General features: G+C 40.2%; 2 protein-coding genes across 3 annotated transcripts in view; one reads left to right on the top strand and one right to left on the bottom strand.

Moving 5' to 3' along the window:
• Positions 1-1,698: 1,698 nt before the first annotated feature.
• Positions 1,699-8,995, bottom strand: nelfe (negative elongation factor complex member E). 2 transcript variants are annotated; one of them, XM_072674768.1, is made up of 11 exons: positions 8,869-8,995; positions 6,643-6,727; positions 6,242-6,311; positions 5,866-6,011; positions 5,252-5,326; positions 5,039-5,076; positions 4,110-4,441; positions 3,072-3,216; positions 2,474-2,528; positions 2,051-2,153; positions 1,699-1,952 (listed from the first exon to the last, which is right to left on the bottom strand). In XM_072674768.1, the coding sequence occupies exons 2-11, from the start codon at positions 6,715-6,717 to the stop codon at positions 1,879-1,881; spliced, it is 1,113 nt and encodes a 370-aa protein (XP_072530869.1). In that variant the 5' UTR covers positions 6,718-6,727; positions 8,869-8,995; the 3' UTR covers positions 1,699-1,878. The 2 variants fall into 2 exon arrangements, with proteins under 2 accessions (XP_072530869.1, XP_072530870.1); XM_072674769.1 differs by lacking the exon at positions 8,869-8,995 and adding an exon at positions 8,540-8,826.
• An 883-nt stretch (positions 8,996-9,878) lies between these two features.
• Positions 9,879-25,380, top strand: part of skic2 (SKI2 subunit of superkiller complex) — a 34,230-nt gene continuing 18,728 nt past the window's right edge. Inside the window, exons 1-18 of the mRNA XM_072675868.1 lie at positions 9,879-9,970; positions 10,784-10,905; positions 11,007-11,128; positions 12,318-12,435; positions 14,707-14,821; positions 15,980-16,054; positions 16,571-16,624; positions 16,920-17,077; positions 17,208-17,375; positions 18,004-18,149; positions 18,266-18,412; positions 19,304-19,388; positions 19,473-19,579; positions 21,852-22,002; positions 22,138-22,230; positions 22,446-22,658; positions 24,000-24,110; positions 24,505-24,616. Coding sequence (XP_072531969.1) covers positions 9,958-9,970; positions 10,784-10,905; positions 11,007-11,128; positions 12,318-12,435; positions 14,707-14,821; positions 15,980-16,054; positions 16,571-16,624; positions 16,920-17,077; positions 17,208-17,375; positions 18,004-18,149; positions 18,266-18,412; positions 19,304-19,388; positions 19,473-19,579; positions 21,852-22,002; positions 22,138-22,230; positions 22,446-22,658; positions 24,000-24,110; positions 24,505-24,616 — 2,110 coding nt within the window. The 5' untranslated portion in view covers positions 9,879-9,957. The remainder of the gene's footprint in view (positions 9,971-10,783; positions 10,906-11,006; positions 11,129-12,317; positions 12,436-14,706; positions 14,822-15,979; positions 16,055-16,570; positions 16,625-16,919; positions 17,078-17,207; positions 17,376-18,003; positions 18,150-18,265; positions 18,413-19,303; positions 19,389-19,472; positions 19,580-21,851; positions 22,003-22,137; positions 22,231-22,445; positions 22,659-23,999; positions 24,111-24,504; positions 24,617-25,380) is intronic.

Below are 25,380 nucleotides of genomic sequence, written 5' to 3'. Positions count from 1 at the left end.
TCTGCTGATCAGTTACTTGAAGTACGCTTGTTTGTGTGCTTGTTAACCTACTTCTGTGACGATGCACCAGGAGAAAGGGGATTCTTCTAGCTGGATCTTTTACACCAGCATGGTCAGGTCATGTGCCACACTCTTTACCGCTCGCAGCTCCAGTCTTGTTAGTAGATTACGCAACTACAGAACGCATTCAATGTTAATTTAATTTAAAAATTAGATTCTTGAACCCACTATGTTGTGGTGGACTAAGTGTCTGGCTATCTCCCTAATCACCATTCTGCTCAGCTGCTTCTGTCCAATTGTGCAGATGGTATTTACATAATCAAAATCTGTGCATTAGCTGCGACTACCTCTGTGTGTGGTCTTGTGATTAATCTGATCATGTCTCACAAACCAATGGGGGTTCTGTGTTTGCTTGTTTCAGGGGCTCCATGTATTCATCAGTAAATTTAAAGGTGCCATTGAGTGAGAACTGTATTTTCCTTGGCTTAGTTGAACCATGGAAGTAACATATTGTGGACCTTAAACAATCTTGTATAATGTAAACCGAGCTGTAAATGCTTCTGCTCATGGTATTCATTGTTTTCGGAGACAGTCTTACCCCAGGTTGTGCATCAGTAACACTGGAGAGCAGTAAACGGCTTACCGCAGTAACCAGGCCTCGTGACGGCAGCTTTGCCTGTGTTGTGACTTAAAGAAATGGGGAGTCAAAAGCAGGGCGCAAGGAAGAGGAAGTTGGGAAAGCAAGCGAGTATGATAGATACTAGGCTAAAAGCTATCCCTATTTGACCGACTTTACCTCTCTTCAGATAGCTAACCGCACACTGCAGGACTGGATATCAGCACTATTCAGGAAGAATAACAAAAAATAATTACACATGAAGCACTAATTATTTCTATAAAGTTCTTCTGTCTGGGCCACTGCAGTACCCTATTCATCTATGTATGCAGCCAATCAGAGCAGAGCTTATTAATTTACTCACCAGCCCACAATCAAAGGAAATCAGCTTGTCTCATTCTAAAGCCAAAACAGGGTTGTAAATTTTGCCGTACGGCGTTACGGACCTTATGCACTATTTGGACAAAAGTATTGGGACACACCTCTTAATCATAAAAATTCCATTGCTACAGGTTTATAACGTCAAGCACAGAGTCATGCAGCCTGCCTTTACACACATTAGTGAAAGAATGGGTGGTCCTAAAGAGCTCACTGAATTCCAGCGTGGTGCTGTAACAGGATGCCAGCGTTAGTCAGTTGGTGAAATCTCTCCTCCTAGATATTCCACCATCAACTGTGAGTGGTATTATTGAAAAGTGGAAGCACTTAGGAACCACAACAACCACAAAGTTATGTATAAAAGTGGCCATTGCTCTGCTTACTCAAACTCTGCAGAGGGGAAACCATATGAATGCCTAAGAAAATAGAATATATATATATATAGTGTATGTAAACATCGAAAAGGCTGCAGACTGTTATTCAGTGTGTATGTGCAGTGAATGTCCCTTTGGGGATGCTGTAGGGAGGAAAAAGGCTGTTTATAATATTGGATAAACACGTCCTATGGCACCTTTAAAAGCTGCTTGGGAGAGATCGGGTCAGCCAGACAATTGACCGACACCCAAGAAGATAATGCTTTGGCCTTGTGCAAACTCCATGGAGCCTTTTTGTTGCTCTAATGGACAAGAAATAAACACTAAAACTTCTAGAGACAAACTTTAGTGAGATCCACAAACCAAAGCAGAGCACCTACATAGGAAAACTTGCTCAAATACATATTTTAAGGAGGAGGGGGGGGGGGGGGGGGGGGAGTTAGCAAAACAAATTCAAACACTAATGTAGAGTCAGAACAGTTTGTCTTCATCAGAGTCCAACAAAATTCCTCAGAGGAAATCCTCGCTGTAGACAACTTGATTTCGCTTGTCCCTGTATGAACCCTTGGCACTGTTTTGAACAGCTGCAGGAGAAAAAAAAAGGAGAAATAAAAGGTAAATCAAGGCTTAATCAAGACTAAACTTAGTCTTCAGTTTAACAACATTTCACACTGTCACTCACCAAGTGAGGCCCACACAGATTTGCCTGTTGCTGCATCCAGCATTGGCTGCTTCCTAGCAATGCTAACTTTGACAGTGACTTCTCCCACTGTGGCGCCATTTAGCTGGATAGATATATTTGAAAAGGTGTTAATATACAGAAACCTGTAGCGAACTTAAACCTTTAAAGCCTACAAATAGTTGTACAAGCAATAAAATAAAAAGTTAAAAATGAAAAAGAAAAGGCATTTATATTGACTACTTTATTTTACTATCAATATATAAAATTTCTTTAAATTAACAAGATTATCTTTTCAAGGGTGCAATAAAAGGTTATAAATAAAAAAAAAGATGGCAAGAACTATAGGATGGTGAATTAATGTATCATCCTTTCTTTGAGAGAACAATAGTTAAAAGGCAGAATGTGTTGCGATTGTGGACTGACCTCTGTAACGGCCTGATCTGCTGACTCCATCTTCTCAAAAGTGACAAAAGCGCAGCTTAAAAAAGAAAGACGTTGATTATTGGAGGTTTTTCAGTAAACATGAATAGGTTAGCTTAGCCTGTCCTCCTCTGGTTTCTACATATATCTAAATCTGGGGACCTGCTCTGAAGTTCCTGGCAGAGATTTTTCTTAAAATCAAGGGTGTTAAAAAGAGTTCCCCAACTCATCCCAAAAGTACTGGATGGAGCGCCATTATTCCAGAGAGCACAGCTCCACTGCTCCACAGCTCAATGCTGGGGGGCTCTATACCCCCTCTAGCCCACGCCTGGCATTGGTGCAAAAAGGTTTATGTTAATATGCTCCAGAACGTTGTATTGGCAGTACTGATCTACAGGGACTAGGCAAGCTGCATGTGCATGCATTTGCACATTTGTGTCAGCAATGGGTACAACTTAAAAGTAGCGGAATGCATTTATTAGAAGGGGTGTCCACAAACATTTGGACATATTGTGTACATTATTAAACATATATAAGTGCTCAATAGCAGCAGTGTTTCCTCTATTCACTCCCTCACATACTAACAAGATCTCAGTCATACTTGCGTGGGGAATCCATGGACAGGTCGATGATGGTGCCATGCTGAGTGAAGGCTGCCCGCAGGCTGTCCTCCACTAACCCTGCGCCGTACACATATACCGTGTTTCCCTTCCGCACACTGCGACGCTCTGGGTACGAGTCTGAGCCTGCAAGGCCACAGAGAAGACAGAAAATCAGAACCACGTAGGACTTGTAGAGACAAACCAAAACCTGGTAGTAAGCTGTTATGTCTGTATGGTCATGCCTCCAGCTCAATCAGCATTACAGAGAAGGTCAAATCCCCGGTTTCTGTGGATATCTAAGCAAGTGAAAGATGAAACATTTCTTCAATATTTAAGGCAAGATTACTTTCCATATTTTAGATTTCAGCAACAAAACATGCCTGGAGCAAAAGTTTGGGCACCCTTGCCCTTCTTGTAAAAGGCTTTAGATCCTAGCCAATCATGCACTGCTCTTTTGATGTTTGTTTGGGTTTGGGACTGAAAACCTTCAGCTTGTCTCTTGGATGTTTATATATAAAATTTTATAATATATTATATATAATATATATATAATATATTTATAATTAATAATTTATTTATTAATAAAGTTATTGTAGCACTTGGAAAGTAACACATCTCCCCCAATACATGCCTATTGTGCTGTCTCAGACTTTGGCCACTGATGGCAAAGCGGCAAAGTCTCAGCTTTTATTTGATGCCTTTTGGAGATCAGCTCATCTTCTGTTCACACGACATTTCTGAGTGTTGCCAAACCTTTTGCAATACGTTGTCATTTTATAATTTTTTATTTATTTATTTTAAATGTTTTTTGTAGAGAAACACAAATAAAGTACAATAAATAAAATGCAGATTTTGGAGCGGTAGTCACTATTCAACATGCTCTTCTACACTTCTAAACATCTGTCTGATGCTGACGATTTATCTGGCAGTACCAATACGCACCCATACAGCAGGTGTCTTTGATTAAACGGCTAACGAATGTATATTCGGACACATTATAATTCTATTATGTACCTGTCGATTACTGAGGTACTTACGTCTAAATGGTCCATCTCTGTCTCTGTCCCTCTCTCTGTCCCGTTCACGTTCCCTGTCCCGGTCTCTTTCTCTATCCCGGCTCCTGTCTCTGTCTCTTTCTCTGTCATGCTCGCGATCTCTTTCTCTGTCCCGACTCCAGTCGCGCTCGCGGTCCCTCTCCCTGTCCCTCTCCCTGTCCCGATCACGCTCTCTGTCTCTTTCACGCTCCTTCTCTCGATCTCTCTCTCGGTCTCGGTCAGGCTCTCTTTCTCGCTCGCGGTCAAATTCACGGCCAGAAGGCATTACTCCAGGGTCCTCCTCATCCCGGGAGCGCTCTCCAGAGCTGACAAAACTACAGGAAGAGAACAAGTGTATTAAAAAACTAAATATATTAGATGTCTATATTCATATATTACACACTTCCTGGTCTTCTCCACGTTTTTCCTAACATAGCTCTCAATGGGATTTAAATCAAAACTTCCTCATTTCCAACAAACCCCATCACTCAATGAGCAATATGGGGTCTTTCATTGTCTTGCTGACAGATAAAGTTCATAAAAAGATCTAAACTACACTATACGTCCAAATGTTTGTGGACAACCCTTCTCAAGAATTCATTCAGCTACTTTAAGCTGCACCCATTGCTAACACAGATGTGCAGATGTGCACGCACACAGCTTGTCTCGTCCTGGTAGAAAAGTACTGCCAAAAGAATAAGACACTCTAGAGCAGGTAAACATGAACCCATTGGAACCATGCCTGATGCCAGGCGACTGACCTCACTGTCTTGTCGTTGAATGCAGTTAAATACTATTAAATTCTCACAGCAATGCCTCCCAAACTAGTAGAAAGCCTTACTACCATTGATTTAAGAAGCATCTGCTAACATCAAGGCATGATATATGAACATCTGGGCAACTGACTGCCAGACAGTATTACTCAAGCTTACCTCTCATACAGAGGCTTTCTGTGGGCTCGTTTAGCAGCCTGGGGAAAGGAGAAAAAAAACAAATTTAGATTTTTTTAGACTTTGAGATCATTTTTCTTTTAACAAGGACTTATTTGACATGTCTAGGTCAATCAGGGGAAGCAGGCAAAAGCACATTACTCGTTACATAGAGACAATTTTACTTTACTAAACTGTGGCAATCAGCCACATTACCTCAGCAGGATCCTCATCTGTGGAGACGCTTCTCTGAAAAGGCAGAAATGCTGGAACAGGACCTTTCTCTGGATCCTGAGAGTAAAAACAGCACATTATTAAATGACCACATATGATCATTTGCAATACAGTAGCAGTGCAGAATAAATAATAATAATAAATTCTAAATAAAAAAGGCAGTTTTTGGTAGTTTGTGGTGTGTGACTTGGATGGATGGATGGTACTCTTTCAAAAACCAAGAAAAGTTAGCATACTTGAGGGCAGTTTCATTTTACACAGAAATGAGTTTAGCTCACCTGCCCTTTGAGATTTGAGGCATTTGAAGAGCTAAACAAAACGTATGCAAGTACAGCAAGTAGGAGGTGTCAATATATCAAAGTATATTATGTTTTGCAATACTGCATCGACTCTAAAAATCAGTGCTGATTGTGCTAGTTTTTAACCCCAACCACTAGGTCGCAGTGTTGTATTCTGTGTTCAGATCCCACTTTTGTTTTACCCAGATTTTACGCATTTGATGTTTTATACAGTTTGACAGTTTTCTTGTCAAATCCATATAATAGCTAACAATTTGAACCTTCTATGTGCTGCTTATGCCTGCATTCAAGACTTACCTTTAATTTCCCCTCGAGTGTTCTTGACCGCTTGAAACCAGAGTTCTTGTTCTCTGATTTGATAGCACTGATGGCACCAGATTTGATAAGCATTTTGGCCTGTTCAGTGGCCGTCGCTGTGTCCACCACAGGCTGATCTGACAAGGCTTGTGAGAAACATATCATAATTAAACATTTCTGATGAGAACCACAACCTTGACTGTGCCACCAATCTGCTGAAATGATCCTGAATGAACCTTAGGATAAGAACCTAAATCAATTAAATAATTTTTTTTTTTCGTAAATGTTCCACTTCGTTCATAATGCATCATCAACAATCCACATACATGTTTTGATCCATTTTAGATGGAGTAGTGAATAAAAACAATAAGCTTACTGCGTTTCAGTCCAGCCTGGCTTGTCTGACTGCTGGAACTTTGCTTCTTAAGTGCTAACAGTGCCTTTTTCTGCCATGAGAGGAAACAAAACATACAGCATAATTAAATGAGGTCCTGATGTCTGAGTGTTGTTACAGGTCAGGTCTCTTCATAGTGTGTTTCTCCAGCAAAATAACGATCAGTGACGAAAATCTGGAATAGTCTTGACATAGTGGGGGGCAAATTAAAAACCACACTGAATACAAAACACATACCTCCCTCATCCCACAGATGTTGCATGACACTCTTGCAACTGCTTGTATGCGCCTACACATTAACACTGCCCAAACCCTCCATGGCAGTCTCACATACTGCTGCATTACATAGCAAGGTGTAACTGACTCTTACTCCTATGTTCTACCTTTTTCTTTAACTTTGCATATTTCTTCTGCAGGGATTCCTCCTCCTCTGTCAGCGCGCTTGGAAACACGGCCATCTCAGTAGAGCTGCAGGTAAAGAGACAAGACAAATATCAGGAAGAGCATTACTGGTAATTCCAACTAATGGTGCACGAAGGTATACAGATAATATTGGGGTCAGCAGATTATAAGAATTAATCACTGTCAGACAGATGTTTAGGTGATTAGGTGATAGGCTACTATACTAACATATCTGTAGTTAGTACATCTTACTGTGCCTGTACCCTACAGGAATAAATAGCCAGACAGAGTTAGATCCAATTCAATAATTTGTTTTTACATGAATATGCATCTGCACTGGCAGATATGCACATGAAAAATATAGAATATCGGTACAGTCGCTAATCCCAACCACATATAAGAATACATTGGAACGAAAAAAGTCCTCCTGCTTATTGTACAAACAGACGAGACAGCAACTACAACACAGTTAATATAAAACCTGACTGACTGATTATAGGTACATCAGTTATTACAACACAGTAGAGCTGGGCAATATGACCATATCTTATCGTATCGTGATTAGGGATGCATCGATCCAGCTTTTTCAGTTCAGATACCGATACATAAACTTTGCATATAGCTCAATACCCAATACCATTCCGATACCATTGCTGAATTATAAACCGTATACCTCACCATGTGGGAAAGACTTAAGGATTTACTAACTTTGTAAAATAAAATTAACAAATTATTTAACAAATTAACAGATATAAATGTACTAAATTGTTATTTATTGGTCACAAAAAAACCCCAAAAAAAACAAACACAAAAAACAGGACCTGTGCAGGAACTTGACATGGCATTCAAATTCAAAATAAAAAAAAAAAGAGTCTAAAGTTTATTTAAAATAAATAAAATGTATTACCCAAAACTAAACATAAGTAGCTTCACTCACACCAACAAATTAAAGTGAAAGGATCAGTTCCATGGATCTGCCTAATTATCCAATAGCAGAACCAGATAATTTTGTTAATATCAGGACCGATATAAAGGATAAAGGATAAAGGATAAAGGTGCACGTATTCGTCACTGTACAGTGTGGACTGTACAGCGAAATGTGTCCTCCGCATTTAACCCATCTGGTAGTGAACACACACTCACACACGTGTTAGGGGCAGTGAGTACACACACACACCCAGAGCGGTGGGCAGCCAACTCCAGCGCCCGGGGAGCAGAGAGGGTAAAGGGCCTTGCTCAAGGGCCCAACAGTGGCAGCTTGCCGAGCCCGGGAATCGAACCCACAACCCTGTTATCGATATCCCGGCGCTCTAACCGCTGAGCCACCACTGCCCCCACTGCCCCGATCCTAATATCCTAATATCGGATCTGTGCATTTCTAATCGTGATACACAACATACACTTCTCTCATTGTATTGAGGATCTTGTCAGTGCTTAAAGAAAACTCATCAGCTGCATGTTTCATAGCAAGCAGTGTAATTAGACTGGATTGGGTGTTGATGAAGGGAGAGTATCTAAATAGTAGTTTTTAAGAATCTGTTGCTACTGATGTATTTACCCTGTGATCACATGCATCATGAAAAATGACTTATATGAATATGTATTTATATAAGTCATTTATATTAATATATAAATATCGTGATATAGTATTTTTTTTCCCATATCAACCAGCCCCTACAAACACAGTATGCATGTAGAAGGATGCAGCACGAAGCATGGATTTGTATAGGAGAGTGAATTTAGCTCAAGATTGCAGCAAATATGTAAAGTTTCATATCATTTTCCAATCAGACACTCAATCAGCCACGTTAGCCTCATTTCGACTTATTTCAACAGTTTCTCATCATCACTGCAAACGGGTTTGCAGCTCAAACACACCTGATTCTGCTGCACAGCTGCGGCGCAGCTCCGTGTTTTTATAGCAGTCGAGTCAGTCACATCATTAGCTACCCAGTGAGACGTCCTAAACCGGGCGTGTTAGAGAAGGAAAGACCCTAAAACCCTGACGAAGCTGAAGCTGCCTTCTTACTCCACTTTTCCGTTCCACCTTAAACGGTGCTGCAGCGACGTGCTGGCTCTGAGATGTTAAGGTGGAAGAGAAACTTAGCTAGAATAAGAAGACAACTTGCAGCTCGAGGGGTTAGTTAGCTAATTGGCTAAGTTATGCTACAGAGTTGACTTCAGGCGTAAAGACCAAGTTCACTTACAAATGACTTTAGCTTTAGAGATGTCCTCCGTTTTCGTGCACTCTCAGTATTTCTGCAAAATCCAGTTTTACCCCCAAATATCTCCAACCCACCCTGCCTGCCTGCCTGCCTGCCTGCCTGTTGTCGTTTGTTCTTCTGTACTCTGTACCGCACACCGCAGGCCGTCGCCGTGCTGCCACCTACAGGACGCCACAGTCAAGCATAACAGCATGCTTTTATTTTGTTAAGCAAAAATTATAGTAATAAAAAAAAATGACAAAGTGGAATTGTGGCACAAGCATAGCGTAGAATATGCAAAAAAGAGACGAATTTTTATTTTTTATTTAAATAAAAATGTACATTACACAGCTTTTGTAAATGTAAATATTTAGTAAAGTCACAGATAAACAAATTATTTTAAAATGCATGTCTGCATGTGTTCAGTTTAGATATATGAATATGATATTTATTAAATGTGTTTTTTTAGAAAACAAATGTAGGGATAGGCGATGCCATTTATTTTCTTTTCAAAACGAAAAAAAAAAGATTAGTATGGAGACTATGGAGGCTCTAAGTAGGAAAAAATGTTTAAACTGTTCCCTTAATTTAACACGTCGCTCCTTTAATTTACTAAATTGTTCTCGCTGAACAGGATTTATTAAATTAAAAGAATAGTATTGCTCTCCAAAGAAAAACAAAAACAGTGTTCAGGACAGCTACAGGGTTCAAACCATGGAGAAAACTAAAAACGAACAAAATACAGATAGCTAGCTACATGTTTTTCATTGGACAGTAGCGATATATTGTTATATTACGAGAACAATTTGTTAAAGCAGTTTATGTCTCTGTGTCTTTAAATGTTGTTTTTCTACCGTGAAACTTTAGGAGGTCCGTTTAAAAAAAAATACCTTGCGCACATAAAAAACACTACAAAATGGCTGCCTCGAGTGAGCGCCCTTTCTAGTGCCCTAAGTAGGCTGCGCGTAAACTGATTGGAGCGGAACTGACGGGCCACGAAATTCCGACTCGTAACTTCCTCCTGTCGTGTTTTACTTGTTTCTGCAGCTTCAGTGAATTTAGTGAGACACATATTGGAGCCTGAAGGTTGAGATGGAGAAGTTAGGTAAGCTAACCGTGTATGTTTTTAGTAATTATTTTATGTAGTTTGGCCTGTTTGGTTTCCTTCAGTGGCTCCGATGCTCCATTAAAGAGCTAGCTAGCTAATTTACATGATGACAGACACTTTTGCTAGCTAAATGAATGAAGCCTAGATCTGTCTAGATTTAACTTTATGGAGTTTCCTAATCTTGCTTCTGTTGCCCTGCTTTTTGCCCGATTTATTGTTTTTTTCTGCGCTAACACACTGGTTTTAGCCTCGTGAGGAATGAAGTGTGTTAGTAAGGACCAGCACTAGCTAAAATGTGCTGTACAGTTGGGAATGACGTTTTAGGAGCTTGTTTGGGACACTTAGACTTAAAGGGCCCATATACTCTTGTTTGGTGTCTTTGATGACTGGGCTGTCCCAAAGCATCTAAACACAAAGATGATTCTTAAAGGATCAACAAGTTAAGATGATGTTAACTCTTAGATGCTTTGGGGAAACTGGTAGGTTGGCACTTAATTGTGCATATAAGCTGTACAAGTAACATCACAAAAACAACAGGTTCTGTAGCTTACTTTTTGCATACAGACTGAACGGAGTAGGCTACTCCATATAACACAACCGTATACTATTAAACATCCTCTTATACTCAGTTCTCCATGATCTTGTTCCTTTGAATAAATGTTAGTTGCTCTCCAGCCGTCCACCTTATTCGTATATAAAGCTTGATTTTACTCTAGGTTACATTCTCATCTACGCATTTATAGCTCTCAGCGATTGGCTGATCATTATGCTGTTCCCCATCATGGTACTAATATGAAAATTACTGCCTAGATTTGCCTCCACCTGGTCCGGATGACTTGCCTCTCTCGCTGCTGGAGATGGGCTGTTCGGGGAGGTTTGAGTTGCTCACGCATCCACTACCCAGCGACAAGCCACTACAGCCCCAGAGCACCGTGAGTTACTCATGCTGGATGGTAGTGTTGGTGTTTAAGTTACTGTCAGTACTAACTATAACCATTCATTCACCTCATTTTACCATTGCAACTCCTCTCAGCTCCCTCATGGACTTCCTCCCACCAACCTAGACCTGAAGATGGAGGTAGAGAAGCGCTTTCTGCAGGATCCTGCATGGATGCCCATCCACGACACAACAGATGCATTCCAGAAGTTTCTCAAGTATGAAACCATATTTACGTTTACATTCATGGCCAATGCACTCATCAATACTACTGCCTAAGGACTGTAATTTGTTTAGTATGGTGTGAGTGATCAGGTGGGAAATCAAACCGATGCAGAGGGCGGCAGTGCTTCCCACTCTGCCATACAAACCACTAAACCAGTGGTTCCCAAATTTAGTTACAAATTTAGTTCAGTTACCATTTAGCTCTGCAAAACCAGTACATCTTGAAAGTGTCCTAGAATAGAAAGCTGTATTTTCCTGATGTAGTATAATAATGAGTTTTGAGGGAGGACAGTGTCCTGTGCTAGATTTAGTTGGGAATGACTGGAGCTTCATTGGGACACTTAAATGGTTTAAAGGGCTCATATCCTGTCGTTTTTGTATTTGGACATATGGACATTCAATCTTCGTTTAAATAATATTAAGATTAATAAAAATTTTCTTGTGAGGAAAGTTAGGAAAGGTAGGATGCCCTAATAGCAGCAGCAACATCAGGTAGATGTTTCCTATAATTATCTACCAGTCTCTGGCATCAACTGGGAGAAGGTTTTTCTCACTCTTCCATGCAGAATTCTTTCAGCTGTGTGACGTTTTAGCAGATGGTCTCAAAACTCAAGCGCCCTCTGATACAATAAAGAATTCCTATTGGATTCTATGTTGGAGAGCTCTCCAGGCCCTATTGCAGAAAAGCAGTAAACCTCCATGGTTCACAATGGATATGAGTTTTTGAGACTCATATTCATCTACAACCTTCTCTTAAAGGCTTCAGAAAGCTCTTTGGATCTCACCATGGTAATAACACTTACTTTACCAGTCAAGAGCAAACCAAACTAAATATCTGAGGTTTAAAAAAGACAGACTCCTCCAGAATCATCTTTCACAATGTTCTAATCATCAGCAGCAGATGTGCTGTACCTGATTCTAATTTTGAACATTTGAGGTAAAAATACATGTGGACAAATAATTTTTAAAAGACAGTTTATTCAGTATGTGCTTAGTTATGTTATTTCCCAATATATCTTCCAATATTGATCAAATGATGACCATATGTCTGTATATGATGGGCATATAGGGCATCTTTTTTTAGGCTAATTTGTATCAGTCATTTCAAAATTCAAATCAAAATTGATTTCCTAATAATGTCATGTGCATCAGTAATACTATACTGTGTTTTTTTTTTATCAGGCTGACTAAGAGGGACAGGCAGGTGGACTCTTTGCTGCAGTGTTCTCTCTCTCCTCTGCACTCTGGCCTGTCTGTAGTGAGAGACCCCACCACTGGCATGCTGCTGGACTTCACTGAGGTAATACACACTTTAATCCCAGCACTCACATTAAGCAATGTATACTTGGTGCTCTAGTACATGGTAAGGCCCTTCAGGAGCAGCTTAAGGATTTGGGATTTGGGGAGACTTCACTTTATGTTTACTAATAATTCTAACATCATCTTCAAAATATGGTAACCCCTTTTTGACAAATGGGCAGGCGATTGTCCTAAGGCCTATGTTTAGATTGACATCCCAGGCACTTAAACAGTTAAAAGACTTTACTGCTCAATACTGTACTTTAAACCTAATCCACATTAAGTGAAAATGCCTCTGAACCTTACACCAAGCAGCCATAACATTAGTACCAGTGAGTAGTGACAGTTGAAGTAAAGTGAAGCTACAGTGGCCTCTGTCAAGTGGTGGATATATTCAGCAGCAAGTGAACAGTCAGTTCTTCAAGGTGGTGTGTTTAAAGCTGGAAAAATGGTCAAGCGTACGAATCTACGCCTCTTTGACAAGGACCAGCTTGTGATGGCAGATGGTAGGTCTTTTGGGGTTTTCAGTTGGTTGCAGTGATCAGCACTTACTAAAAGTGGTCCATGAAGGGAGAACCGGTGACGGGGTCATTGGTGTCCAAGGCTCATTGTTGTGGTCCTTAGAGGCTCCACCTCACGACTTGCAGGGCTTAAATGTTCCGCTGCTAACATATTGGTGCCAGAGACCACAGAATGCCTTCAGCGGTCTTGTGGAGTCCATGCCTTTAATGGTCAGATCCGCATCCAACATCCACAAGTAGATAATACTCTTGTCGTTTAATGCAGTCAAATTCAATGCAGTGATCCGGCACTGAGCTGTGTGATCTGGAATTATGGTGCTCCATCCAATGCTTTTGGGATGAGATGTGGTGGTAATCATCCAACACCCTGACATCAGTAACACTCATGTTGCTTAATGCAATCAAATTCTAAAACAATACTCACATCCATATAGTTTATATAATACGTAGGTGCCACTTCCACTGGATGTTAGTGATAAAAATTCACTATGTTGGAGATCTCAGGATGGTCACGTTCAGGTTTGTGTGAACTCTGTATTCACACTGTGAAAATACTGCATGACTGAACTAAGCAAAGTGATAAATATTAATAGCAATTTTACCCTTAAATAACAGCTTCAGAATCATGTTGATTCTCCACTGACCTGTAATAAGGAAAATGGCATTTTTGTCATTGCCAATCTGAGATTGGAATCTTCTGCTACTGCACTATTAAACTTCGGTGAAGTGGGTACAAGATTTCTTGTGAGAACTGTGTAACGCTGCAAAACCCAAGTCATGTTTGTGTATGTCCTGTAATATTACTCTGCTTGCCCAGAAGTGCATATGTACTCCCCCGTGAATTTGTATTACAGTTTAAATATGAATTAAATCCTTAATACACTTAATACAGAGTTGGACAGTACAGTACATCTCCGGTGAAGAATAGGTGGGATATGATACAATAGTGGAAGACCATAGACTAGACATGAGACAGGTTGCATAGACCATAATGACAAATACAATAAATGCAAAAATAAAATGTCTATGCAACCTGCCCTGCACTTCCACTTCCCAGCTATAGAGGGAGCACAAAATATCTAAATATGTAAAAAAAAAAAAATGTTTCTTTAGGGTAAGATTGGAGCAAATAAGACAAATTACAGTTAATCACAATTAACTACACAAAATAATGGTTAATAAAAAATCAATTACATAGATATAACAGTAAGGCTGGGTGATACGTTAAAAATATTATATGATATTTAAAGATTTTTTTACAATCTGCAACATTTTTCCTGATATTTTGTCATGCATTCAGAATTCACCAGTGACTGTAGATTTTTAAGAACTGCTGTCCAAAAGCTCTTCCATATTAAATGGAAAATGGAAAATTTTCATTCAAGTTTACTTTTTACTTCTACTCTATCCAGTTAAACAGGACTAATTACACTCTCCGTAATGGCACCTGTAGTTAGTCAGTCTTCTTAAAGCACTGATTTTATAGGCGATATACTCATAAAAACATATTGTATCAATAAGATATTGTTCTTTTCTTCACCATTAGATTACAGTCAGATCTTCTGTTTCATCAAAACATTATATCTGTTTCTGATTTCTAACAGCTGTCCTTATGTTTGGGCCAATAGAAATGGTCCAGAATTTGTCAGAATATAATGCCATAAACATATAATAAAATGTAACTTTTTTTTTGTTTTTTTTTTGCTGTTCACAATGAAGTTTAACCGATCCAAGGTTTTCCTCTCTTTAAGGTGTTGCTGGAGCATACCGGGTTATCCGCGAAGAATTCTTTATCAATGCAACGACAGCCAGGACCTCCAGCTGAGAGCCTGCGGGGGAGCAACACAAACTACCCCTTTCTTCCAGGTACAACACCTCTGAATTCTGTGTTGGTCAAGTCCTGTATTAGTCATAGTCACCTTTTCACTCTCAGTTTGCTGCCAGTCCTTTTTTTTCTCTAGCTCTCCACAGGCTCAGTCACTGTAGTGGCTACCAGCCTGGGGAGGCCAAACATGTGCTTCTTCCACAGCACATGAAACCAACAGAAGCATCTTTTATAAAAACTGCTGCCCACACATCAGCATAGAACAGCTCAGCGTGCTCAGAGGAGATGCTCTGCTTAGTTCCGTGTGTATAAGCAGATAACAGATGCCCTCAGTTGGCGTGCTTTGCTCTGTGTAGACTTAATATAGGGCTGTGGGTGGGCAATATGGCAAAAAATATAACTTTGCGATACTTAAAGACATGTTTGTGATACACAATATGCATAACAGTATTTTGTTTATTGAGGGAACATACATTTGAAATAACAAGATAGAATGGACAAAATACCATTATAAAAATGAATGTGAACAGAAATAATATTTTAAAAAAAGAACAAAATCAAACAATTGGGAAAAAATATAAAAAACCCCAACAACAACAAATGCTATGCAATTTATTTAAGCAGTTACTATACACTGGCTTTTGGGAGCAGCTGTAGGCTAAAAGTTAAGGGAAGCAGGCTTGGGACTGGAAGGTCACTGGTTTAGTCCCTCAGAGTGTACCCCGATGCAAGGCACCCAACCTCCAGTTGCTCCCTGGGTGCTGTGGTGGCTGTCCATTACTCCATGTGTATGTGTCATATCATGTCATGATGAGTGTGGGTGTGCACAGCCACAGATGGGTTAAATGTGGAGGTTGAATTCCACTCTGCTGCTGTGCTTAATCTCAATCGTAGGCTTTTTTTTATGATCTCAGTAGTTCAGTGGTTAAGACGTATCAATGATCTCCATGTTTCCGTCAGAAAAAAAGTAATGTAGTGTAATGTGATTTATCACAATAACAATAAACGATAGTCATAATAGGCACTACTATTTAGAGGCATACTATTCTTCCTATGCCGTGCAAGGCTTGTGAATTGTAGCATTATTAGGAACTGCACAAGTTAAATGAGAGATATTTAAATAATTGTGTATATTTCAGCTGCTGATACTCTGTATTTTATCTCTCTGTTTATTTGTTGTTTGCTGTCCCCATTCTCAGGTGGTATGGAGGAGCTTACACTTGAGCAGATAAAGAAAAAGTCAGAGCTGGAGGAGGACATAGACTTTGAACATGGTATGAATATTCACTTTTTGTACTTTTTCTTTATGTTTGTTATTTGGTCTTCTGTATGCAGTAGGCATTTGTATAAGGTTGTCACTGTACTGTAATTTTGCTGTGTAAGTATCAACCTGCAGCATCCATTTAGATTTTAACAGATAGACATACAGTAGTCTGGGTGAATTTTGGGTCTCCAGTGCTCTTCTGGAAAAAACTAGGTCGTTCCAGTTTTCATTCAGTACATAGTTCATCAGTCCTTATTGAAAGTAAATCAGGTGAGCTGCTGGTGGAACTGAATTAGCCCATACAGTAGCTGGAGTTCATCCAAGAGAGCTCGTCCAACTGAGCTTGTCTCTTCTAGCATATCAAGAACAATCTTTTATGTTTGTTAGTTATGTATGGTTTTGATTGCCAAGATAAATATTTTAAAGCAGTTTTTCTTGGCTGACAAGCCTGACTAAGCATAATGCCAACTGCTGACGCTAAGTTTATGTACATTTTTTTAAATATTGTTTTCCCTCCTTGTTGTAGATTTATTGACCGTGCCTCCAGGACTAAAAATTGGCATGGACTTCAGTGACAAAGGTTTGACTAATAAATATATATATATATATATACATATGTATACAGAGAGAGAGAGAGAGAGAGAGAGATAAATAGGTAGATAGATAGATATTTATATTAGTGGTTGAAGACCACTGATTAATATTTATTGGATCAGATGAATTCCTTTTATTGATCAAAATCTGCACAGGACACTTAGTTAGGTTTGTGATTCTGTTTGTGCTCACTTGCTTAGTAACTATATGTTGTGCAGTTCCAAAGCCAATCCTGCTGGTAATATCTCTCTGTGTCTGCATTTGTGCTCCAAATGATGCAGAAGCCAAAACCACTAAAGGTGAAGTGAACCTGCTATCACTTCTCTCCACATTTGATGACATAATTGATCAAATGCCTGAGGAAAAAGAAAAAGACTCCAAAAGTGGAGAGCCATCAAAACTTCCCAGAACCAACAGCCTTGAGGATCTGGGCATTAAGGTAAAAGGCCTAAAACTGACTAAAGCCAGTGTCCGTATCAAGTAACTAAGGTTTGACCTCTTTTTATAGCGCAGAAACTTTGTGAAATTGGAAACCTGGTGAAATTTTTGATGAATCTGTTCTCTTCCAGGACACAACGCCTTCCCCTGCTCCACCTGAAGCCTCAGCAACAGACAAAACAGACGAAGGGAAGAAAAAAGACAAAGAAGTGAAGAAAGAGAGGAAGTGGGCCATGCCTGTGGACATCAGCTCTCCCTGTGATGATTTCTACAAACGGATTCCTGACCCTGCTTTTAAGGTACGTCTGGAGCAATTGTGGAAACACCAGCTACCTGCCAGCGCCTGACTGTACAGCTAGGCTGTGTTGTGTTGTATTCAGAATTAAAATAAGGCATAAGGGCATTGCTCTCACTGAAAAGCTCCATTTTGTTATTTAATTTTTTTTTTTTTTTGATATAATGGGAATCTGTCATTTTTTATATTGTGTCAGTTTTAATGAGGAATGGACCAATAGTAATAACCCAATTTGTCCTGGAATAAAGTCTTTACCCATTGACTTCCATTGAAAGTGTTTTTTATTGTTTTTTTTTCTTTCTCCTGTAAAGTTGCCATTTTGAAGATACTAGGTTTTTGTTGGACGACTACAATATGCTTGTTTGTCCTATGAATTAAGTGCTGTGAAGTAACTACTGAAGCAGTATTGACCCTGGAGAGTTTCTAATGATTTAGATGCTGAATTTTATGTTTAATTATACTATTTAAGTAATAGTACAAATTAAATACCAATACTTTTTGGCTGCTTTTTGGCTGTTTTACGTTTTGGGAGCATGTTAAAGCATTTGTTAAAGCATTTTTTTTGGTTTTGTTTTTTTCTGTGCTTCTATATTATGTAAAAAAAAAATTTTTTGTCTTCTTGTGTGTATTAGTATCCGTTTGAGCTGGACGTCTTTCAGAAGCAGGCCATCCTCAGGCTGGAGGCTCATGACTCTGTGTTTGTTGCTGCTCACACCTCAGCTGGCAAGACTGTAGTGGCAGAGTATGCAATCGCACTCTCCCAGAAACACATGACCAGGTCAGTGTGTGTGTGTGACTGCGAGTCCGGGTCCAGGTCCGGGTTTGTACACAGTGAAGTCAATCTCTGTGAGCTTCTTTTGTATCCCACTTATCTCTGTCTGTTTTCTCGGACAGGACCATCTACACCTCCCCCATTAAAGCTTTGTCCAATCAGAAGTTCAGAGACTTTAAGAACACGTTTGGGGACGTAGGCCTTTTGACCGGAGATGTCCAGTTAAACCCTGAGGCCTCCTGTCTCATCATGACCACTGAGATATTGAGGTATAATGCAATCGTTAGTCATCACCATGGAAGCTGATTGGTTGAAAAGTGATGTAAACATGTTGACACCAGGGTGTTTTTGTTTTTTTGCCATTACTGTATCATGACTGCTTCACTCTTAGCTGTTTGATTGCTATTAATCATCATACTGTAAAATTGGGAAATATAACATTTTAGTTGTCGGCTGTCTTCTGGGTGGAGTTGGAAGAATTCTGAACCTGTTGTTACCATAAGCCAAGGGAATTTCAGTCGGAAATTGTGACTGTATAACTACAGAACCAACTAGAATCGTGAATTGGTGAATGGTGAAATTCCCCTTTAAGACACACACTTTATGGACAAATGTATTGGGACACCTGTTTCTTCTGAAAGTAAGGGTATTAAAAGGGTATCCTGCTTTTGTTGGAGTAACTTTCTCTACTGTCCAGGGAAGATGGCTTTCTACTAGATTTTGGAGCATTGCTGTGAGGATTTGATTGCATTCAGTTACAAGAGCATTCGTGTAACCTCATCCCCAACTCCCAACTCATCCCAAAAGTACTGAATGGAGCACCACCATCTTTCCAGAGAAAACACACAGCTCCACAGCTCAATGCTGGGGGGCTTTTTACCCCTCTAGCCAACACTTGGCATTAGGCATGGTGCCATTAGGTTCATGTTTATCTGCTCCAGAAAGTCCTATTCTGTTAGCAGTATTTCTCTACAGGGGCTGTGCACACTTACACATGTGTCAACAATGGGTGCAACTTAAAGCAGCAGAATGCATTCATTAGAAGGGGTGTCCACAAACATTTGAACATGTAGTGTATATTACCTTCCTCCATGATCCTGAAGGACACTGAAGCTTTTGTTGTGTGTGTGTGTGTGTGTGTTTCTGTCTGTGTCTCTTAGGTCTATGCTTTATAATGGATCAGAGGTGATCCGAGACTTGGAATGGGTTATTTTTGATGAGGTTCATTACATCAATGATGCTGAGGTATGAAATCTTTCCAGTGCAGTAACTGAAAATGTGTACTATTATATAATAACTGATGACCTCTCCAACGACTTTCTTCTGTAGAGGGGTGTGGTCTGGGAGGAGGTGCTGATCATGCTGCCTGAACATGTTAGCATCATTTTGCTAAGTGCTACAGTGCCTAACGCAGTGGAATTCAGTGAGTGGATTGGGTATGTGTCTGTGAAGCCTTTCCTATACTCTTCTCTCATTCTGGCCAGTATGTTGTGTTTACAACACTGTTCGAAGCTATGAGATGTATGACCACTGTTCATTTAATCTCTTAACAAACACTGATCAGCCATAACATTAGTTATAACATCAGATAACACCAGTACCTGCCACTAATGTATTACACCATGTGGGTCTGGGTGACCGTATGCTGCGCTACACCAATAAGAGTCCCTGGGCAAGACTCCTAACACTACATTGGCCCTCCCTTGTAATACCAGTAACCTTGTAAGTCGCTCTGGATAAGAGCGTCAGCTAAATGCCGTAAATGTAAATGTCCATCTGTTTCTCTGCTTACTTTGTTAGCCTCCTTTCAATGCTTAGGACCCCACAGGACCACCACAGAGCAGGTAGTATTTGGGTGGTGGGTCATTCTCAGCACTGCAGTGACACTGACATGGTGGCTGTGTTAGTGTGTGTTGCACTGGTACTAGGGGATCAGACACAGCAGTGCTGCTGGAGTTTTTAAACACTGTGTCCACTCACAGTCCACTCTATTAGACACCCCTATCTAGTTGGTTCACCTTGTAAATGTAAAGTCAGAGACAGAAACTCTGCTGCTGCCCACAGGATTCTGTTGGCTGGATGTTTCTGGTTGATGGACGGTTCTTAGTCCAGCAGTGATGCTAAGGGGGTTAAAAACTCCAGCAGCACTGCTGTGTCTGCAGTGTCCGTGTCACTGCAGTGCTGAGAATTAACCACCTCCCAAATAACACCTGCTCTATAGGGTTCTGACCATTGAAGGCCAAAAAACAAATAGCAGAGAAACCGATGTACTAGTGTCTATAATTACAGAAGTACAAAGTGTATCTATATGGCCAGTGGATTTGATATAATGGCCAGTGAGCGTCCGAGAGAAAGAAAGAGTTAATCTTATGCTGTTAATGTTATGGGTGATTGGTGTACATATAAAAATGAGTGGGTTTTTTTAGCGTGGTGTGTAGGTAAAGGTGATTGTTATAAAGACGCTATAGCAGAAATGGAGTGTTGTTTGCCTGCTTCAGATAAACTATTAACTACCTGTTAAAGGTGCTTTTAGGATGCCATGCCACTGGTGCCTAGATAGCATTTAGCTTGATAAACAGACTTATTAAAAACCTACGTAGTACAAACAGTCATGTGGGTATACGTATAGTTATGCTAAGCTAAGAATCTAAAATCTTCTAAATCTTTTTTAAATTATTTGATGCTGAATATTGTTGTAAGGATCTGCTAAATCTTCCTGAAGGTCTTTTGCAGCCAAACAAGGTTTTATCTTACTTTTTTTTTTTATTCCTGCGAGAAAAAAAATCCTCTGGACACTTTCTTGATCTTCCATTCCTCAACTTGACCTTCTATATTCCTGTTTACTAACATTTCCTAATGACATTGTGACTTGAGAACATGGCTAGCTGGATATGCCACTAGTAATATCTTGTTATAGTCTTCTCCTGCTTTGTGGGCATCAGTTTAATTTTTATAGACTTCCAGGCAGCTGCTAAGAGGAGTCTATGGCTGCTGATTGAAATGTACATCACTTGGCCTTTGATTACCATGATCGTGAACAAGCCATAGCCCTGACAAGCTAATTAAGGTCTAAGATATTGGTAAAAGTTTCATGAGCATGTAAATCTCTTGTGGTGCCCATACATTTGCAGGGTGCTTATTTTCTTTTGTCACTCTAAAATTCCATAGAACATAACTAATACTAGAGCTAGAACTAGAACTAATGTATCTATGGATGACCCAAGGATGTGCTGGTTTGAATCTCAGGTCATGCTGCCTGACACCAGCAGCCAGATGCCCAAGAAAGCACAATTGGCCTTGCTCTCTCTGGGTGGGTAGATAGCTCTCTTCCCCATATCATGTCAGTGCAATGCTGTCCAGCACAGATTTCTGTTTGTCGATGCGTTAGAGCTGGGCACCCGGCACTTTCCTCTGAGTGAATTGGTTGCCCAGTGACATTGCATCTGCGGCAAGTGGCAGTGTTAGAGGGAGTCATGTGTCAGTACTCACCCTCCCAGTGTCTGGAGCATTACATGTGATGGGCCAAGAGTACTGACAAGTCGTTGGGTAAGTGGTCAACTAAAACTGGGGAGGAAATTTGGATTAAATTAATTATTTAATTGATCAGTCCTTATGTTTTATTTTATACCTCATAGCTTTGAGTTTCATAGATGAACACACTATCAATTATTATCTTGACTTTTCCCACTTTCTTCTCGCCCCTCTCAGGCGGATTAAGAAGAGGCCAATCTATGTGATCAGTACAGTGAAAAGGCCAGTGCCGCTGGAGCATTATCTCTACACAGGAAACAGCACCAAGACTCAAAAGGAGCTCTTTCTGCTGCTGGACGCCACTGGAAGCTTCCTCACCAAAGGGTACCTTCAAGAGATTACAATAACACACTGCTTATATATATATATATATATATATATATATATATATATATATATATATATATATACTACTTTTTGACCGATGCCAGTAGGGTTCAAGCTATGACCTGTGTTTAGGTACTATGCTGCTGTGGAGGCTAAAAAGGAGCGCACCAGTAAACACGCTCAGTCCTTTGGCGCAAAGAATGCATCACAGAACACCACACTCAGCCAGGTATGGTCTTATTTCCTAGATGAAATGTCCGAAGTGTGCCTGCCTTGTTCGCGCTGTTTAATGGACGACAGCGATGATGATATAATGATGGTCCTCATTTTTAATCTTTTTTTTTTTTAAGTTACAGAACAGTTAGACTGACTGTGTTCTTCCATGCTCTTCTATGTTCTAATAAAGTGTTAACCCCGTTGGCTGTCTGTGCGTTTGTGTGTTAGGACCGAGCCATATGGCAGACACTGCTGAACTACCTGTCTCAGAGACAGCAGACGCCAGTGGTGGCGTTCACCTTCTCTCGCACGCGCTGCGATGACAACGCTCGCTCACTGAACTCCCTAGACCTGACCAGTTCTGTGGAGAAGAACGAGATCCACTCCTTCTTCCATAAGAGCCTGAGCCGACTTAGAGGAGGAGACCGCCAGCTCCCACAGGTATAGCAGTGCTACGAGCTAAGACTCACGTTTTAGGTAGTAAAACCATTTGTGCAAATCTAATAGAGACTTTATGAAAAAAAAAAACTCTGACTGACTCTGTGAGCATGCCAGCCTAGCAGGGGAAGCCATCACATCACAAAGCTTGATGTCAAGCATAAAAACAATCCATGAAGTTGCCAGTAGCTAGATACCTCTCCAAACATGAAGCTCATTTTCATAACAACGATCTTCTCACTGCGCTGTTTAAACTGCAGATCTCCATAACTCCGTAACAGAACCTGATCTATAGAAAAAAGCCACACAGACGTTCAGTCTCTATTGGGTCTTTCTGTCGTTAGTAGTGCAAGCTTGTGAAGTTAGCTCCCATGTGTGAGTCTGTGTAAAGGATGCACATGCGCAAACGAGTACACGCGGAGAGTGTGTGCATGCGGGCAGGGTCGCGTGGTAGAAAGGTAGATTGGCAGGTATGCCATCTAATTAAAAATGACCTTTTTTCTTTTTGTCATCAGAGCATTATGACTGAGTGTTAAGAGTATTTCAGGAAAAATCTGTTTTTAAGACCAATCGCCTGCTGTGTGGGCTCACCAAGTAGACTTAATGCCCACATCAACTCTGTAGTTAAAACTTTTCTGTAGTTAAAACTTGCGAATCATTGCCTGCCTGATGCGAGGAGCCTAAACGGGTGACGCCCAGGGTGTATAAAGCCTTTTATGATGCTCTTAGCCCTCCTCACATGGAGATGTTCTACTGATGGCTGCTCTGTGCCAACAATGTCCTGTATTATTATTTGTACAATACGTTGGAGGGCTTTTTTTCTGTCATGCTGTTTGTTAGGATGCTCCCTGTGGTGCATCTATAAAAGTTGACAATCAGCTTTTAGAGAAGGGTGGCTCTCTTTAGCCTCATGAGTAAATAAAGGCCTTGTTGTGCATTACACCCCACTGCTGAGGTGTTGTCAGCCTAGGCTGTTCACAGCCTCTGTGAAGGCACTCTCCATAGATTCGGTGTTGATTTGTACAGGACTGTATGGGTGTGTTCTTTTTGCAGTCATAAAAAAATCACCACAAGTTTTTTTTTTTTTTTTTTTTTTTTTTTTTTTTTTATCTTTTTGGTGTTTATGGACTGATTAGTGTTGGCATGTACTTGAGGCTATGCGTACTGGTGGAGTATATGTTTCTATTACTTTCTGCATACATATTACATACCTGCTATGTTAGCCACTATGCTCCAGTTCAAAACCACAGAAGAAATTTTTTTCATTTTTATTTATTTATTTAATAAGCTTATCTTATTCTTCTAGTCCCTTTAACCCTTTAAGTGATGCCTATTGGCCCTCAGATCCTGCTGATGAGGGACTTACTGAAGAGAGGAATCGGTGTACATCACAGCGGCATATTGCCAATCCTCAAAGAGGTCATCGAAATGCTCTTCTCAAGAGGGCTTGTAAAGGTATGTTTGGAAGGTTTTTTATAATATTGTATTGATTAATACTGTGTTTTTTTATTTATTTCTGTATAATCATACTGATTAAAAAGCATTTGCTCATTCCTCTTTCTTCAGAAACTTACAATGACAAAAATGGTAATAATGGGTATCCCTAATTTGCAGTGATGACTGGTTTCATAGTCAATGAAAGGCAGCGTGTGAGTCATCTTCTTAATCCCAGAATGCCTGCAGTGCTGCACGTTACGTGACCAGTAGAGACTTGGCCGTTATTAAAGTTGGAGGGTGGTCTCTGAGAAGCAGTCTTGGGTTCACTTTTTGTAATCTACTTCAGTGTCAGGTTGTATTTAATAATACATACACTATGCAAATGACCACAGAAACGTACTCTCTGTTGCAGGTCTTGTTTGCCACAGAGACGTTTGCCATGGGTGTGAACATGCCTGCCAGGACAGTGGTGTTCGACAGCATCCGCAAGCATGATGGAACTGGCTTCAGAAACCTCCTGCCTGGTAACAAATCACCTTTTATTCTGTACACTGCAAAAGCCCCCTGCACAGTATATTTTACATTATCTGAGCAATAATCATCTGATGTTGTAGCTAATCTGTAAAATCATATTTCATACTTCACTTTCGTTGACAAAGCACCTTGCTCTGCTATATGATGAGCACAACATAAGTGTGAAAAAGAAGCCCTGTTCCCATTACCATGCAATAATCTGCCAAAACTGGAGTTATTTATCACAATATTCACATAGCATGATGAGATATATATTGTGAAACAATGTCGCATCTATATTTACGTTTCCTTTGATGTGTGTAGATTTGTAATATCACTGGCCGTATGTCAGTCAGTCAGTCTGTTTGTGTTTTTTATTATTGTATATCATAATGCCAATTCACCCAGGCTGTTTTCTGTCTTGTAAGTGGGAGGGCTGAGACCAAACATCTGTTGGAGGATGCTAACGCTCATTATGTTCAGCCAGGTGTTGGAGGAATAACAGACTATGGTGAATGAGCAACATGATTATGCTAGCCCAGCATAGACACTTGTGATCATATTTAAAGAATTATTAGCTCAGGATATGAGCAAGACAGCAGGAGGCCTCTGATGTGTTTGTATTTTGAGGCTGAGTGGGTGTCATCACTTTCCATAGCTCCCAGTTTCCTGGGATGTCTCTGTATATATAGGGCAGTATATAAGGACAAGAGACAAAAATGATATAAAAGATCCTCCGCAAATTATCTGGTTTCTAAACTGAACCCACCTCACC

The sequence above is a fragment of the Salminus brasiliensis genome, chromosome 3 (assembly GCF_030463535.1).
Source record: "Salminus brasiliensis chromosome 3, fSalBra1.hap2, whole genome shotgun sequence".
NCBI lineage: Eukaryota > Metazoa > Chordata > Actinopteri > Characiformes > Bryconidae > Salminus > Salminus brasiliensis.
The sequence above is the reverse complement of the archived record's forward strand: the minus strand, read 5'-3'. Positions and strand labels throughout refer to the sequence as shown.